General features: G+C 41.8%; 1 protein-coding gene across 5 annotated transcripts in view; it reads left to right on the top strand.

Moving 5' to 3' along the window:
* Positions 1 to 18163, top strand: part of pde4dip (phosphodiesterase 4D interacting protein) — a 162706-nt gene that overhangs the window by 140419 nt on the left and 4124 nt on the right. For all 5 annotated transcript variants that reach the window (XM_060917440.1, XM_060917437.1, XM_060917442.1 and 2 more), the window contains 9 exons: positions 1346 to 1465; positions 1625 to 1817; positions 1929 to 2053; positions 2139 to 2249; positions 4064 to 4150; positions 8361 to 8533; positions 10287 to 10418; positions 13503 to 13641; positions 13804 to 13850. In XM_060917440.1, coding sequence (XP_060773423.1) covers positions 1346 to 1465; positions 1625 to 1817; positions 1929 to 2053; positions 2139 to 2249; positions 4064 to 4150; positions 8361 to 8533; positions 10287 to 10418; positions 13503 to 13641; positions 13804 to 13850 — 1127 coding nt within the window. The remainder of the gene's footprint in view (positions 1 to 1345; positions 1466 to 1624; positions 1818 to 1928; positions 2054 to 2138; positions 2250 to 4063; positions 4151 to 8360; positions 8534 to 10286; positions 10419 to 13502; positions 13642 to 13803; positions 13851 to 18163) is intronic.

The raw sequence follows: 18163 nt of genomic DNA on the forward strand, positions 1-18163 counted from the left end.
TTCTGTGGCTCGGAAGTTATTTCATTTGAAGGGATTCCTGAGGAAATAAAAATCATGAAATTGCCCGGTTCGCGCAGTCAGGCAGACAGAGGAAGTCCGTGTGTGCATGCGCAGGTTTACCTTGACCGTGCACTGACAGTTACATAATTCTGTCGCTAAACGAATACGTGATCACACCGTGGTGCTCGCTGAACGCCGAAATTTATTAGTTTGGTCCTGCGTTTCCTTTCCTTCGCAACATAATGTCTTATTTTTTTTGCAGTTCGGTTTCCATCTAATCCTGCGCTCTGATTGGCTGGTGAGCGGGTCCATATCCGACGATACGGACCCCAGTTATGGACCTCTGGCGACTCGCTCGTTCACAACAACAGCAACAAACATAGTAGCAATTTTTATCAACGTTTATTTTCGCATTTCTCAGGAGAATAGCATTAATTTTACAGCATGGATAGCGATAACGACAGTGTTCACAGCGAAACCGAGTTTTATTACCCTGAGGAAGAAGAAATAAAAGAAAACATTTCAGGATAACGCTAAAAACCTGTAACTTTTGCTAATGCCGAGCAAAAACATGGCTGAATCCTGAATGACTCAATTTTGTATAAATAGGGAACTACATAGGCGGCAAAATGTAGTTGTTTTCCTGCCATGGAAGTGCACTTGTATACCGAGGAGGAAGCCATTTGCATTACAGCCATGAATGAGGATTCAAAATGGCGGCTCGACTCGGTTTTCCCTTTCGGGCGCTCTCGCTTTCTGTTAGAATTTGGTAAAGAAAAAAATAAATATATTATTTACCAGCTTAAGGTCAATCCATATGGTGAAATACCGTGACCTCGGCCCGGAGGGCCTTGGTCAGTACTTTCAAGACCTCGGTCACGGTATTTCACCATACAGACCTCCCAGCTGGTAAATAACATATATTTCTTCAGGCTTTCCGTTACTGTAGTCGGTTTTCCACGTTTCATTCGCACACTCACGCCCTCCATTGTTCTCTCCTGTTTCAAATTTGTATCCCACAATGCCTTGCGCGAACAGGGAAAGCCCACCACGTGATGCATGACGTAGTATCTTGAATTGGGTCATGGTGAAGCAGGAAAAAATAGCGGAGAATTTAGAGCCACATGGCCCTCAATTCATTAATTGTTCCATTTAAAAAAAAACCTAATAAAATTGGAAGTCTGTGATTTGAATTCAGTAGCTTTCAGTCCACTAAACAAAAATAACTGGGTGTCTGTCTGGGAAAATGCTTTTTATGACCTACACTTGAAAAATCTGAAAGGCAGTACAGCTTTAAGCTTCACAGAATGTTACGTTTTGGTTTTCTATGTTTATCACTTATTAGGTGCTCCTACAAACATCTACATTCAGGGACTTGACTCTGTCAGTCAGCTGTCTAATGAGGTTCGAGTCCTTAAGGAGAAGAATCAGGTTCTCCAGAATCAGCTCCAGCAGGCGAGCAGAGGTGCAGCACACATCACATGCAGCAGCTACAGCATATACGTCTGACTCATGATCAAACACTAATTATTTGTATCATTATATCAGCATAGTCCATGCCGAATTACGTTGTGGTTTTGTGTTTAGTTCTGTCTGACCTGTAAATGTTTCTGTTCTTCTGAAGATGGCATGAAACAAGCAGAGAAACAGTTGCGGGACGCAGTCTTATTAGAGCACACCAGGATGAAGCAGGCAGAGCTGGAAGCGGAAAAGTGGGCGGGGCAGTTCAGGCAGTTGCAAGCACAGATGCGAGAGCAGACGCAGGTGGTTCTGCAGCTGAAGCAGGACAAACAGATAAACCAGGAGAATGCTAACCGGTATGGCTGTATGACATTGCAGCCATATTTAGCAAAACACAATGTTTTTTTGTTCTGGTGATCAAATGTGAAATCATTGACGCTTGACTGGGTGCGTGTTGGTGTATTCAGGCTCCAGCACGAAGTTAACATTCTCCAGCAGCAGCTGAGTGAGAGCAGACGACTTGTGTGTGAGCTACAGTGCAAATTACAGATTGACCAAAGGTCGCGTGACACCACCCAAAATGGCAGTGAAGGTAAACTGCACGAATAGACTGTATGTATTATCTACAACTTGGATCCTGATTGTTCCATGACACATTCTTATCTCTACACCTTTAGGAGCAGAAGTGCAGGAGCCGCTGTCTTACATGCACATGCTGGAGCAGCAGCTAAGTGACCGGGTTGAGCCAGACGTGCTCCAGTTTTTAGCTGGAAAACGACTCGTCCATGGTGAGAGAACCAACCAACCGGCCTCACTAATGACTTTTAAACCAAGGCGTAATAACACAGGAATGTATGCTGGCTCAGCGGATAGCGTTCACAGCTCCAGGGTCCCCAGTTTGATCCTGAGCTCAGCTTGCTGTCTATGTGTGGAGATGGACTGGTGTTTAGGCATGTAACCATTCACCCTGGTCACGATTCGATTTGATTCACGATATTGGGTTCACAATTCAACTTTCCCATAATATTTGTGAGAAAAAAATTAAATGATGAAATTTTTATTGCCCAAACCCCCCCCCAAAAAAACCCACACATTTATTTTCCTATTCTTTATAAATTAAAATATTCCTTTTGTTAAATTAAAAAAAAAACAACTTTTGTTTCATTTCCTTAATAACCAACAATAATTATTTACTTCCATTTGTAAAGGTTGGAGCAAAATATTATAGCTTATTAAAGGAGAACTGAAGGCAAATTTTTTATCATCAAAATTCTATATCTCATTTTATTAAATATAGGAATGCATTTCTGATAGCTATTTTGCCACTGCTATAGCACGTTATGAGTGTTTGAAATATGCTCTGTAATATACATCAGTCCATATGTCAAAGCGATGGCCGTAAACGAGATTCATTGAGACCTGTGCAAGACATCGTAGGACGGAAGTAAAACGTACAGCGGAAATCAAAGTGACCGACATCTGCCAACTTTGTCAAAAGACGCGCGCGCCCTCCTTTGAATGCTGGCGTAATCAAGCCGGAAGTTTTGTTTGTTTTGATAGCAAATCAGGAAAGTTTGAAAAAAGTAGGCAGTAATCGTCATTTAAACTCGTTTTTGTACAATATTTCGTTTGGAAAACAGTTTTCAAAATGGCGGCACTGACACCTGGCTGACACTTCATGTTTCAAAGTCTTGCACAAGTCTCGTGAAGATCGCGCGGATAAGCGACGCCTACCGTGGACCAAACGAACTAAATTCAACACAGCTAAAAACCGAATAGGCCGATAAGTATAATATTTAATTGCAATTAGTTGCCAATATGAGTCACGATATAAGGTTACTGAAACCAAAAACGTAACTGAATAACACGTTAATTAAGAAATAAAGCAAGTTTAAAAATGACTTCAGTTCTCCTTTAATTAAAATATTCCTTTTATTAAAAAAAGTTAATAACAAATAGGCCTTTTCTTAATAAACATTGACGAACATTTGTACTCCCTCTATTTGCTTCTCTTTTCTTTAGCTTTCAGCAGTCTGTAAAAATAGAGCTCCAATTTCTTGTTAAATCTATTTGTAGTCAATCGCGCAACAGCTCTTTCACATTTTAGATCCGTTTTTTGTGTTTTTCTTGTGACATTAGAGCTGTTACTTCTGCCTCCGATGAAGTCACATGCGTTCCTGCTATTGTACGTTATTGTGCCCTCTGCTGTCTAAACACCAAAATTACAGCGAGAAAAAAAAAAAAAGCTAAGCGATTATGTTGCCTGATAAAAATCGTCATTCGTTTCTTATTTCATTGATTCGAATCGTTACAAATTTGTATCGTGATTTATCATCACACAATATATCATTACATACCTACTGGTGTCCCATCAAAGTGGTCCTGGTTTAAGCTCCAGATCCAAGAACATGAACGAATCAATGTACAAATGAGAGGAGCCAGGACAGAAATGGGTGTGCTTAGTATTATCAAAAATCATGCTCAGTAGCAGGACAAGATCACACTCAGACCAGATCACGTCAAATAATTTGTGAGTTCCAGCTAGTGTTCAATTACATATTTGTACCACACATGTACAGGATTATGATTTTGATTCTTACAGACTCATCTCGCTCTATTCCTGTTTGGGACACGGGACTCTTAAATCCAGCCTCACCCGTCTCTGCTCAGCTTCAGTCTTCTTTTACTGGTGAGTAGTTGGCTCTTTCCTCATGAAAGATATAGAATATACAGTATATAAAGCACCTAGTCTTAATTAACCTGAACTTTCTGGAGTTTAGCTCCATGGACATGTCAAATGCGTAATCGTACTATTTATATGTAGATATTTGCCTGAGTTAGGATTGGGAGTTTAAAAAAAAATGGGGGAAGTTTCCCTAACATTGCCCTTTAGGGCTAAAAGATGAAATAAGAGATTCTCTAAAGCAAGAAACGTTGTCTCTGTACATGGTTTTCCCGAACTCACTTGTAAGAAAGTGTCTTCAGAGCAACAATACAAAGAGCCTCTTTGCAATGCGTGTCCCTGATATAGGCATTAGTCGATGCTAAATCCAGTCGATGAGGTCACATGGCGTTCATTTTTAACCAAAATACAATTAAATATAAAGTGTTTAAAATATGTTGATATTTTGTATCATCATTAAGAATTACATATAAATTGGCAATAAATATTTGAAACTATTTTATATTTTGGGCAATTTTTTTTATTCCAAGTGTCTTTTTAATTAAATAAACAAACATTCACACCGAAGAATGAGCAAATAAGCTAAATTAAGTAAATGTGTTCCCGTGCCCGCTCATTTCACTGTTATCCAAACATACAGTCAGGATTATTTCAACTGTTATCCACAATGCCAAGTTAGCAATATTCTGCCTTATATGAGTGCGCACAGAGCGAGAGAAGTTTTGATCTATGTGTACCTAAGGAGGTTAAATCATATTATATATATATATATATATATATATATATATATATATATATATAAATAAAATATCTCATATAAAAACAAGAGTGCTCTGGCAACTAGGCCATAACTCTGACAAAATGCAACGGAATTGAACGAAATTGGAATATGCATATTACCGACATATAACAAAGAATCCTGCCAAGTTTCATGAAATTCCTCCAAAAATTGTGAGAGGAGTTGATTTCAGAAGGCGAGTACCCTTCCCAGGATGGACGGACGGATGGATATCGCCACGACATAATCCCCCTTTGGGCCTTTCGGCCAGTGGGGGATAATAAAAATTGTGAGGGAATTTGATTTCAGAAAGCAAGCACACCTTGATGAAATTGCCAAAGTACAAGTTTGTTAATAAACAAGGGCATAATCCATCCATCCATTATCTGTAGTCGCTTATCCTGTCCTACAGGGTCACAGGCAAGCTGGAGCCTATCCCAGCTGACTACGGGCGAAAGGCGGGGTACATCCTGGACAAGTCGCCAGGTCATCACAGGGCTGACACATAGACACAGACAACCATTCACACTCACATTCACACCTACGGTCAATTTAGAGTCACCAGTTAACCTAACCTGCATGTCTTTGGACTGTGGGGGAAACCAGAGCACCCGGAGGAAACCCACGCGGACACGGGGAGAACATGCAAACTCCGCACAGAAAGGCCCTCGCCAGCCGCTGGGCTCGAACCCAGAACCTTCTTGCTGTGAGGCGACAGTGCTAACCACTACACCACCGTGCCGCCCACAAGGGCATAACTCTGGTAAAATTTTCCCAAATTAAATGAAATTTCAGTATGCGTATAACTGTTGTATAACAAAGCCTTTTGCCAAGTTTGGTGAAATTCCTCCACAAATTGTGAGAGGAGTTGATTTCAGAAGAACGTACGCCCTCATGAAATTATCAAAGTACAAGATATTTCATCAAGGGTCAAAACTCTGGTAAAATTTTCACAAACGAAATTCAATCGCAATATGTGTATTACCATCATATAACAAGGCCTTTTGCCAAGCTTTGAGAAATTCGTCCAAGAATTGTGAGAGGAGTTGATGTCAGAAGGCGAGCACACCTTCATGAAATTGTCAAGGAACAAGGTTGTAGGGATCGACCGATATGTTTTTTTCAGGGCCAATACCGATAATTATGGAATTGGGATGCCGATAACCGATATGTGCAACCGATAAATGTAAACATTATAATTCACATGAAATTAAACATGGCACACACTGACACAGACCTTCATATCCATGAAATGTATGTTTAATTGTAAAATTGAACATGAAATTTTGTGCAGGGAGATGCCAGCAGCATTTGTACAATAAAGTCAAACATTAGTTAGAATAAAATGAGAAATAAAATAAATATTCACCATTAAAAAAATAAATCCCTCCCTACTATATTACAGCTCACCATTTTCAGTGGAAAATAAATTAAAATACACTCTGGATTCTTTTACACTAAGAACTAAGTAAGACTTACCAACTTCAAGTAGTTTTTAAATAACAAATCAAGTGTAGGGAGCTGCCTGCAGCATTTTTTAAAAAGTAAAATCAAACAAAGTAGGCTATCACTCCCTATTAGGAGTCGCTGTTCCTTTAAGAGTATATCGCTTTCCGAATCAGAAGCGCTAGCGAGGAGAATCACTTGCGCAAGAATTATAAATACTAGTCACACCTGGCTTGTTTAAATGTTCAAATAGCGCTTTATAAAGTTACCTAACATATACAAGTGCAGTGCGCTTTTTGAGCACGAGTCACGTCATGAAGTTTACTCATCACCATAACAAATAGCCAGTAGGCTTGCGCTAGCCTACAGAACACAAACACTACGTTTTATTTTGTCTTCCCTTGACCACCTCTCTGTATGGTTTCCAGACGGGGATTTAAAAATGACTGCAGCCTACGTTATGCTGGGGACTGCTTACTATGGACATTATATGTAGTTTCAGCGAGACTAGTTGGTTGTAGGCTAATTCAAGTGCTTCCTTACGTAAGCTAAGTTTGCCTGGCTACACAGATGCAAATGGACAATTTTAACGAGTAGTAGATGAAGAATGTAAACATATAATGATGTTGTGCTTTTGCAACTTGTGTGTTTGTGACTTATTGCGGCAAAAGCAGCGTGTCCTTACCTTGAAGTGGGATCTGCTTCTGCCCGAGTGCCCATACGGCCGCCTTGAAACAGTTCACAGCGTTTAGCTACGCGTGTTGATTGGCTGTATCCCTTGTGCCGCTTCTGCCCGAGTGCCCGTACAGCCGCCTTGAAACAGTTCACAGCGTTTAGCTACACGTGTCGATTGGCTATATCTCTTGTGCCAAACAAATCAGATGTTGTGGTGGGCGGGACCGTGTTCTTGAACTCAGAGAGGCGAGTGCAGGAAAGGACGTGCAGTGACAGTCGCGTTAGGAACGAAATGGCTGCAAAAAGGCATGTTATCGGCATATCGGTGGAAATTATGGCTGATACCGATAACCCTAAAAATGCAGAATATCGGCCTGATATATCGGCCAGGCCGATTGTCGGTCAACCCCTACAAGGTTGTTAATCAAGGGCCACAACTCTGGTAAAATGTGACCGAATTGAACGCAATTACAATATGCATATTACCGACATATAACAAAGAATCCTGCCAAGTTTCATGAAATTCCTCCAAAAACTGTGAGAGGAGTTGATTTCAGAAGGTGAGCACCCTTCCCGAGATGGACAGACGGACATCGCCATGACATAATCCCCCTTCGGGTCTTTCAGCCAGAGGGGGATAAAAAAGGAGGTCAATTCAACCTCCTTAGGTACATGGAGATCAAAACCTAACTCTCTCGCTCTCTCCCTCTCTCTCACACACACACACACACACACACACACACACACACACACACACACGTTACAGGTGCAGAAATGTGTCTCATTTATGACACTAAATGAGAGAATCACTCGCCTAATGGAGTTAAATTTGATTAAAATGTAGCGATATCAATGTGACATTCCGATATCTAGATGTAATTCCATAACTTACTGAAATATATTCATAATGTTTTGCGAATATTTATTTAATAATTAACTCGATATACTTGCAATGTACAAGAAAAATAATTGAAGACCAGCAGCATATTCATTCAACACCAGTTTCCCCCGCTGACTGTGAGAGTCCCTCGGAGGCGTAGCACATTCTGTGTATTCGGCTGTGAGGATACAGTCTTTATTTTGAAAGCGTGGTCCAGGTCCATCATATATTCAGAGCCAACTAGAGGATTACTTGGGCTATGATGATGTTCGGGAAAACATTAGATCCACATTAGCTTGCCGAGGTAATTAAAGACACTCTTGGCCTTAAGAGGCTTTCGGGAAACTCACCCCAGATTGTGATAATGATGTGAGAGTATGTTAAGGGAAGTACTGAGTGATCTGTAATCGGAACAAACAAACCAAACCCCTGTACAGGATGTCACAAGGGTGAAGTCCAAGATGGCTCGTTCGCCTGCAGGACAGGGAGTCATGTTGTGGGCCACTGGGACAACTTCAGCGCCCTCCAGCAGCAGCTCCTGGAGGGCAAAGTGCTCATCTGCAAGATGGAGGCAGTGCTGCAGTCTAGCATGGAGATCAATCTGCATGAGGTCAGTCAGAATCCCAGCTATCCAAGAGATTCATGGGTGAGAAATTAAATTAAATTAAGAAGAAGAAACCTTTATTCGTCACATGCACACTTCAAGCACAGTGAAATTCATCCTCTGCATTTAACCCATCTGAAGCAGTGAACACACGCACACACAGAGCAGTGGGCAGCCACACCAGAGCACCCGGGGAGCAGTCAGGGGTCAGGTACCTTGCTCAAGGGCACCTCAGCCCAAGGCCGCCCCACGTCAACCTAACTGCATGTCTTTGGATTGTGGGGGAAACCGGAGCACCCGGAGGAAACCCGTGCAGACACGGGGAGAACATGCAAACTCCACACAGAAAGGCCCTCGCTGGCCACTGGGTTCAAACCCGGAACCTTCTTGCTGTGAGGCGACCGTGCTAACCACTACACCACCGTGCCGCCCAGGTGGGGTGGCATAGTGGCACGGCGTCAAGTAGCTTTGCTGCCCGACGGCTCCAAGGTCCCTAGTTCAATCTTGAACATGGATTACTGTCCATGTGGACAGTAATCCATGTTTTTTCCAATATCAGGTATTTATCCATGAGAGGATAAATACCTGATACTCCCTACCAGTCAGACAGAAGTGAAGAAGCCTTTCGGATGAGAGGTGAAACGTCTTCAAGAATCTTCAAGCAAGTCCAGTTGCTCTCTTTTACCACCCACAGTTACTATGACCTGGATGACTGAGAATCTTCACAGACATGTCCATGTGGACTTTCTCTGCATGTTCTCCTCATGGCTGCATGGGCTTTCTCCAGGTTCTCCGGTTTCCTCCCACCTCCCAGAAACATCCCAGGAGGTACAGTTGGCTAATTTAAATGGCTGTAAGTGTGAGTGTATGTGTGTGATGCCCTGTGATGGACTGGTCCCAGGATCAGCTTTGGATCCACCATGACCCAGACCAGAATAAAGCAATTACTGAGAGTGACTGACTTTCATGGATTGCTCTTCTCCATGGAGTGGTTTGGGAAGCCAAAGTTTGGTGACTTTCATGTCTTGTGAATTGAGGTAGAGGAGCTTCAGGCTTTGAATCAATCATAGTGCTTAGAGATACTGTATGGTGTTTGTCCAGTAAGCAGCAGCAGCACCTTTCTGGAAACATCACATTACATCTTGGTGTTAACACCGTGTTAACTAATTTCTTCAATTCAGGATCTGATTTCCGGGGCGGCACGGTGGTGTAGTGGTTAGCGCTGTTGCCTCACAGCAAGAAGGTCCTGGGTTCGAGGCCCGGGGCCGGCGAGGGCCTTTCTGTGTGGAGTTTGCATGTTCTCCCCGTGTCCGCGTGGGTTTCCTCCGGGTGCTCCGGTTTCCCCCACAGTCCAAAGACATGCAGGTTAGGTTAACTGGTGACTCTAAATTGACCGTAGGTGTGAATGTGAGTGTGAATGGTTGTCTGTGTCTCTGTGTCAGCCCTGTGATGACCTGGCGACTTGTCCAGGGTGTACCCCGCCTTTCGCCCATAGTCAGCTGGGATAGGCTCCAGCTTGCCTGCGACCCTGTGGAAGGATAAAGCGGCTAGAGATAATGAGATGAGATGAGGATCTGATTTCCATTTTTCCGGTCTGCAAATTAGCTCCGCCCACTGGCAGAACACAGCTTGCTTAGTTCTTTGTCTTTTCCTTACATAGGTTCAGCAGACATGGTGGAAGGCTTTTCAGTGTTTTTCTCTAAAATGACAGACTGCTCCTTTAATGTTTGGTTACATGTTCATGTTGTTCTCCATTCAGGGTTGTTTAAGCAACTTGCTGAGCAACACCAAGACCTTAAAGCGTATTCTGGAGGAGGTGGCTTCTGTCCTCAAAATATTCTGGAGGGCTGCTCTTCCTAGTGCTGAGACCACAACACCAGAGCATCAAAAGGTAGATTCCTAGTGCTGAGACCACACATACCCAACCAACACTGTGTCTTTCATGATCCTCTGTGATATAATCTATGCACTGGAGAAAGGACACATTTTCAAGAGAGAGAGAGAGAAGCAACTGCTACAATTATCGACACCTTAATCTTTTGGCTATTGCAAAAGTAGAATAATAGAATAGTAGAATAGTGCATGAATAGAATAGAATAAAGTGCATGAATAATTACTCAAACGTCCACTGGGGAAAAAAACAAGTTGAGTCCCGATTACTTAGCGTATCAGATCACATGACACCGTTCCACAATTCTTGACCACTTTTGTCCAGTTATCGACATCCAGATGATTATTTATTTTTTTAAAAATCAGTACGCGGTATTAAGTTAGCAAAACATAGTTTTTATTTTAAATTTGTTTTACACAGACATATTTAGTACAAAATATCTTTTATATAAATATATCAGTGTCGGTGCTTACATGAATGAGGAAGTAATTCTAATGTTTGTAAACAAATGAACTGATAATGTTTAACCTGTCAGAAAATCTTTTTGTTCCATTTTCTAAGTATTTTCATAGATCACATTTTGTTAATCATTCGTTGTTTGTATTAATTTCTAGTTTAGTAGTTTACCAATAAATGTCAACAGGCAATTGACATTGTGACCACATGAAAATCCAGGTCAAAGGTCGCATGTCATTCCTCGAACCAAAATATAAAATGTCTACTGATATTGTAATACATGGTACAACCCCGATTCCAAAAAAGTTGGGACAAAGTACAAATTGTAAATAAAAACGGAATGCAATAATTTACAAATCTCAAAAACTGATATTGTATTCACAATAGAACATAGACAACATATCAAAATGTCGAAAGTGAGACATTTTGAAATTTCATCCCAAATATTGGCTCATTTGAAATTTCATGACAGCAACACATCTCAAAAAAGTTGGGACAGGGGCAATAAGAGGCTGGAAAAGTTAAAGGTGCAAAAAAGGAACAGCTGGAGGACCAAATTGCAACTCATTAGGTCAACTGGCAATAGGTCATTAACATGACTGGGTATAAAAAGAACATCTTGGAGTGGCAGCGGCTCTCAGAAGTAAAGATGGGAAGAGGATCACCAATCCCCCTAATTCTGCGCTGACAAATAGTGGAGCAATATCAGAAAGGAGTTCGACAGTGTAAAATTGCAAAGAGTTTGAACATATCATCATCTACAGTGCATAATATTATCAAAAGATTCAGAGAATCTGGAAGAATCTCTGTGCGCAAGGGTCAAGGCCGGAAAACCATACTGGGTGCCCGTGATCTTCGGGCCCTTAGACGGCACTGCATCACATACAGGCATGCTTCTGTATTGGAAATCACAAAATGGGCTCAGGAATATTTCCAGAGAACATTATCTGTGAACACAATTCACCGTGCCGTCTGCCGTTGCCAGCTAAAACTCTATAGTTCAAAGAAGAAGCCGTATCTAAACATGATCCAGAAGCGCAGACGTCTTCTCTGGGCCAAGGCTCATTTAAAATGGACTGTGGCAAAGTGGAAAACTGTTCTGTGGTCAGACGAATCAAAATTTGAAGTTCTTTATGGAAATCAGGGACGCCGTGTCATTCAGACTAAAGAGAAGGACGACCCAAGTTGTTATCAGCGCTCAGTTCAGAAGCCTGCATCTCTGATGGTATGGGGTTTCATTAGTGCATGTGGCATGGGCAGCTTACACATCTGGAAAGACACCATCAATGCTGAAATGTATATCCAGGTTCTAGAGCAACATATGCTCCCATCCAGACGACGTCTCTTTCAGGGAAGACCTTGCATTTTCCAACATGACAATGCCAAACCACATACTGCTTCAATTACAGCATCATGGCTGCGTAGAAGAAGGGTCCGGGTACTGAACTGGCCAGCCTGCAGTCCAGATCTTTCACCCATAGAAAACATTTGGTGCATCATAAAACGGAAGATACGACAAAAAAGACCTAAGACAGTTGAGCAACTATAATCCTACATTAGACAAGAATGGGTTAACATTCCTATCCCTAAACTTGAGCAACTTGTCTCCTCAGTCCCCAGACGTTTACAGACTGTTGTAAAGAGAAAAGGGGATGTCTCACAGTGGTAAACATGACCTTGTTCCAACTTTGAGATGTGTTGTTGTCATGAAATTTAAAAATCACCTAATTTTTCTCTTTAAATGATACATTTTCTCAGTTTAAACATTTGATATGTCATCTATGTTCTATTCTGAATAAAATATGGAATTTTGAAACTTCCACATCATTGCATTCCGTTTTTATTTACAGTTTGTACTTTGCCCCAACTTTTTTGGAATCGGGGTTGTAGATATTTACAACAAACTGAAAAAAATCATCTGAATGGAATAGAAAAATCTGAATATTTCAAGCATGTAATTTTTTATATGCTAGAAATTTAATTCTGGTCTAATTTTATTTATTGCAATATGATTCCAAATACTCTATAAACATTCCATTCTGTTATGAATCAGAAAATATATATATATATAAATCACAGCACTTTTATTTTTTTAAAGCACTTCATCTACTTCAACAATGTTACACAAAGCTCGATCTATAACAGTTGTAAATGTCACTTAATTCCACAGGGTGTCGATAATGGTGGACATCGGTGAAAGTGATCACTTATCGACACCTCACGTGACTTCTCAAATGCACGTTTAGATACAAAAATGGCGACTGTCAAATGAGAGAGTAAGAAACAAAGTAGGTTTCGACAAGGAGATCATGAAATATTGGTGAATTTGATCAGTAAAAACATGTCCATGATCTTTCCACCATGCTTACCTGCAATGATAGCATCTGGGTTTTCCTCAAATTGCTGATCGTGCTAAAAAAATTCCATCTTTGGTAACGAGCTGCGTCATCAGACGACAAGATCAAAGGGCGAGGGGGGTCTTCTGGTTGATTAATTAACCAATAATAACTGTTGTAACTGAAACTCACTTTTGTAAAAATTTTTTTATTGGTAAATCTGAAAAGGTGTTGATAATTATGGACTGTTGATAATTGTAGTCGCCTCTGTCGTGTGTGTGTGTGTGTGTAGGAGCAAACTTTGAAAGAAGAACTTGTTTCTCTGAAGCACAAACTAGCTGAACAGGAACAGACCCTTAGAGATACGTTTGAGACCCTGAGAAATTCCAACCGCACCAAAGACAGCATGGAGCAATTCATCCTCAGCCAATGTGAGCTGTGATCACATCTCCTTCCTCTTCTTTTTTCCTATTTACACTGATGAGAACTTTGTTATTATTAATATTGCATGCACGACAGCGTTTGAGTGACTTCTCAGCTCTGGTTGTTTGTCACAATGCTCTATTCAGTGGCCTCACTTTGTCTCTTCGCAGTGTCCAGGACACGAGACGTGTTGAAAAAAGCTCGCACAAACCTTGAGGTGAGTCCATTCTGCCACACCTTCACAACCTCTCGTGTCATAAGCAGAGAAAGTGTTGAGGGCTGTGACACACCAAGGAAAAAAAAATCAGTTACTACAGAATATAACTGTAATAACCTTAACATATAGACCCCTTTCACTGACGTCACCCGAAACCGGAAGTAAACAGACCCTGCGCCATTTTGGAAGACCAACAAACTCGTGATTAGGGGGAAATAACGGCAGCGGTATGTGAACCCACGAGAATAAAGTGGAGTGGCAAACGACTTAAACAAATCTGAGCTGTTTTATTTATGATTTATTGGCCCAACAGTAGACTTGAAAGAAACCTGTGTGAGACTTGGCAAAAAACTGTGGATATAATGGATAAGTCTGTGCATGATCTGCGGACACTTTGAGGTAAGCAAACGCAAGAAATTCAGATTTAAAACATGCTAAAGTGGCCCCAAGTTGATAACTGTATGAGGAGCAAGCCTCCCAGACTTCTACAATTTATTAATAATAATAATTTAGGATGGTTTGGGGCTTGCTCGCTGCTGCCAGGTTGGTTGTTGAGTAGCCTGACTGTTTGTTTTTGTTTTTCTTGCGTGTGGTATCATTGTTGACGCGAGGTTGTTTTTTGAACATGCCAATGCAGACACGATTTCCCCTGATGAGTTATGACTTCAGACACGATGCGTGTGTGGAGGTGTGGAGTCCGCGTGATATGTGCGTAAGATAGGCTTCTCATGTGTTTGGAGATCCGCGCTCCGAGACAAGCGCAAGCACACACACCCCCAAGGGAAAAAAAGGGGCCTCCCGAAAATATCGGCATAGTTCGAACACTGAGTGTAGGCACTGGGTGTAAACAACAAATAGTTTACAATGTCTGGGTAGCAAACAGATGGCAGAATTGGTGTCAGGTCCTCCTTATGTTTCCATTCTCCCTTGCCCTGAGTCTTATCATATGGGTCAAACCCATCAATCACAGCCAGTTTCTCCACATACCGTGCCCTTTCTGCAGCTGGTAATGTACTCACATAACCAGAATTATCATCCATCGTGTCACTTTACTCTCGCTCGTACTTTGTTTTATATTGTGAGTGCATGTACTTGGTCTTCCAATATGGCGCCTAACAAAATCTCGCGGCGCGGTGACGTCATGTGAAAGGGGTCTATAGAACAGAAAACCTTCAGGGACCAGGTGTCAGCTCTCAAATTGAGAACTGAACAGAAACCACTGTCCTCCTTCTGACCTAGGAAGTCCATTGAGTAGAACCTCTTGTAATGAATTGTGGGTTGCACTTTTTCGGTCCCTGTGACAATCTCATGACAACCCAGTAATGTGATGAATGTTTTCACGCATCGGACCAGCTATAGGCCCAGTGAGTGATGTTTCAGTTCAAAGAAGGAAAAAGAGAAGACGAATGCCTTTATCTATCAAATATTCTTTACAATACAGTGAAAATGCTTTTCTTTGCATATCCCAGCTTGTTGGGAAGTTGGGGTTACCGTGATATGGTGCCCCTGGGGATTGGACCCCTGACCGCCTTTCTAATCAGAAACCCAGAACCTTAACTACTGAGCCACTACTTCTCCAAAAGTACCCCAAATTTAGGAAAGTGCCCCTCCTGCTGGTAATCCTGGTTCCTTCATGGGCAGGACGCACAATACTCTTTAGTGGTAGAGGGAGGAGGTGCAGTTTGGAGCCCCAATCTAAACACTTTGTTGACGGTCTTGGTCTGTATGCACATCTGGACAAGAAAGTATCAAAGTGTGCTCCCGAGTGGTCCAACAGAAAAGCATTCGCTGAATCCCAAGAGAGTAAAATTGGCCATACTCTCAAGGAGAGAGGAGTATCATAACCTCTCTTGTCAGTTACAGCCAATTAGTGAATCATGGGCATCAGTCAGCTCATGCATACGGAGGTGGGTGGATAGCACTTTCCTCCGTGTTGCATGAGCAAGCAGTTTGAAAAGATGCATCCGGATAGCCTTCACCCTCCCTGGTTGGTAGCTGTCGTGTGATATAGTGGAGAGCTGAGGTCATGGGAGAAAATCAGGAAAAAGTTCCGAAAAAGTATCAAAAAGTGATTTTCGCTGCCCCCAAAGATCAAATGGGTGAAATACACTCACCGGCCACTTTAATAGGAACCTGTTCTTGATTCTAAGATTCCTGTTCTTGGCTGCAGGAACGGAACCCAATGTGGTGTTCTGCTGCTGTATGCCGAAACGCTTTTCTGCTCACCACGGTTGTAAAGAGTGATTTTACGAGTTGCTATATCCTTCCTGGCAGCTCAAACCAATCTGGCCATTTTCCCTCTGACCTCTCATCAATGAAACGTTTGTTTCCACCCACAGAACTGGCGCTCGCTCAATGTTTTTTTTGTTTTTCGCACCATTCTGTGTAAACCCTAGAGACTGTTGTGTGTGAAAACCCCAGGAGATCAGCAGTTTCTGAAATACTCAAAGCAGTCCATCTGGCTCAAACCAACACCCATGCCACAGTGAAAGAAAATCACACTTTGAGATCATAGTTTTTCCCATTCTGATGTTTGAAGTGAACATTAACCGAAGCTCTTGATTTGTATCTGCATGATTTGATGCATTGTGCTGCTGTCAGATGGATGGGTGTTTCTAATAAAGTGGCCGGTGAGTGTATAAAACCAGCGTCAACTGACGATCACCTTCTGTTTGCTCGCGGTTTCATAAAAATGTTCTTGAACTCACTGATGTCATGCGTGTACAATCTACGTCCAAGTGAAAGGTTATACGACTGCAGGAGTCTGTATCCGTGAGTCAGTGTCACCCAAGTCGTAAAATTTGACTAAACAAAAAAATGCCTGTCAGGATCAGTATCAGAATTCAGTGCATTACTATATTGTCATCATTTTCACTGTAGTAATATACAGTATGCTTTGGAATACGACAGTCAGTGTATTTAAATGCTCTGCGCAAACATTTTCATCATTATGAAAGTAACAGAAGCGAACACAGCGTAACATCTGTGCAATGCCGTGTCCCTTTGTTCAATTTCACTCCGATTTTCCATTCCTGTTTCTCTTTTTCACTGTGAGTATTTCCAGAAGAACGAGCTCAGGATCAACTCTTTAGGCTGCTCCTTTTCTTCTCCCTCTCCCTCGTCTTTGTCCTTCACTCCTCCCTGGGCTACTAGAGGTACACCCCGGGCCTGTTTGGCCTGTGGGAGTATGCATGTGTGTGTCTGCGTGTTGGTGCACTTTGACATCATTCCATCCAGCCTTCACATAATTTGGCTATTGTTTTAAACTCTTGGCTTCTAAATTATGTGAGCAGAGACACTAGAGTTGCTTTGTCCATAAATTACTACAGAATGCTGATCTGTTTAATAAATCGCTGCATTGCATGTGCTGCTGATTAATTACAACCCCGATCCCAAAAAAGTTGGGACAAAGTACAAATTGTAAATAAAAACGGAATGCAATAATTTACAAATCTCAAAAACTGATATTGTATTCACAATAGAACATAGACAACATATCAAATGTCAAAAGTGAGACATTTTGAAATTTCATGACAGCAACACATCTCAAAAAGGTTGGGACAGGGCAGTAAGAGGCTGGAAAAGTTAAAGGTACAAAAAAGGAACAGCTGGAGGACCAAATTGCAACTCATTAGGTCAGTTGGCAATAGGTCATTAACATGACTGGGTATAAAAAGAGCATCTTGGAGTGGCAGCGGCTCTCAGAAGTAAAGATGGGAAGAGGATCACCAATCCCCCTAATTCTGCGCTGACAAATAGTGGAGCAATATCAGAAAGGAGTTCAACAGTGTAAAATTGCAAAGAGTTTGAACATATCATCATCATCTACAGTGCATAATATCATCAAAAGATTCAGAGAATCTGGAAGAATCTCTGTGCGTAAGGGTCAAGGCTGGAAAACCATACTGGGTGCCCGTGATCTTCGGGCCCTTAGACGGCACTGCATCACATACAGGCATGCTTCTGTATTGGAAATCACAAAATGGGCTCAGGAATATTTCCAGAGAACATTATCTGTGAACACAATTCACCGTGCCATCCGCCATTGCCAGCTAAAACTCTATAGTTCAAAGAAGAAGCCGTATCTAAACCTGATCCAGAAGCGCAGACGTCTTCTCTGGGCCAAGGCTCATTTAAAATGGACTGTGGCAAAGTGGAAAACTGTTCTGTGGTCAGACGAATCAAAATTTGAAGTTCTTTATGGAAATCAGAGACGCCATGTCATTCGGACTAAAGAGGAGAAGGACGACCCAAGTTGTTATCAGCGCTCAGTTCAGAAGCCTGCATCTCTGATGGTATGGGGTTGCATTAGT

The sequence above is a fragment of the Neoarius graeffei genome, chromosome 3, assembly GCF_027579695.1.
Source record: "Neoarius graeffei isolate fNeoGra1 chromosome 3, fNeoGra1.pri, whole genome shotgun sequence".
NCBI classification, from domain to species: Eukaryota; Metazoa; Chordata; class Actinopteri; order Siluriformes; family Ariidae; genus Neoarius; species Neoarius graeffei.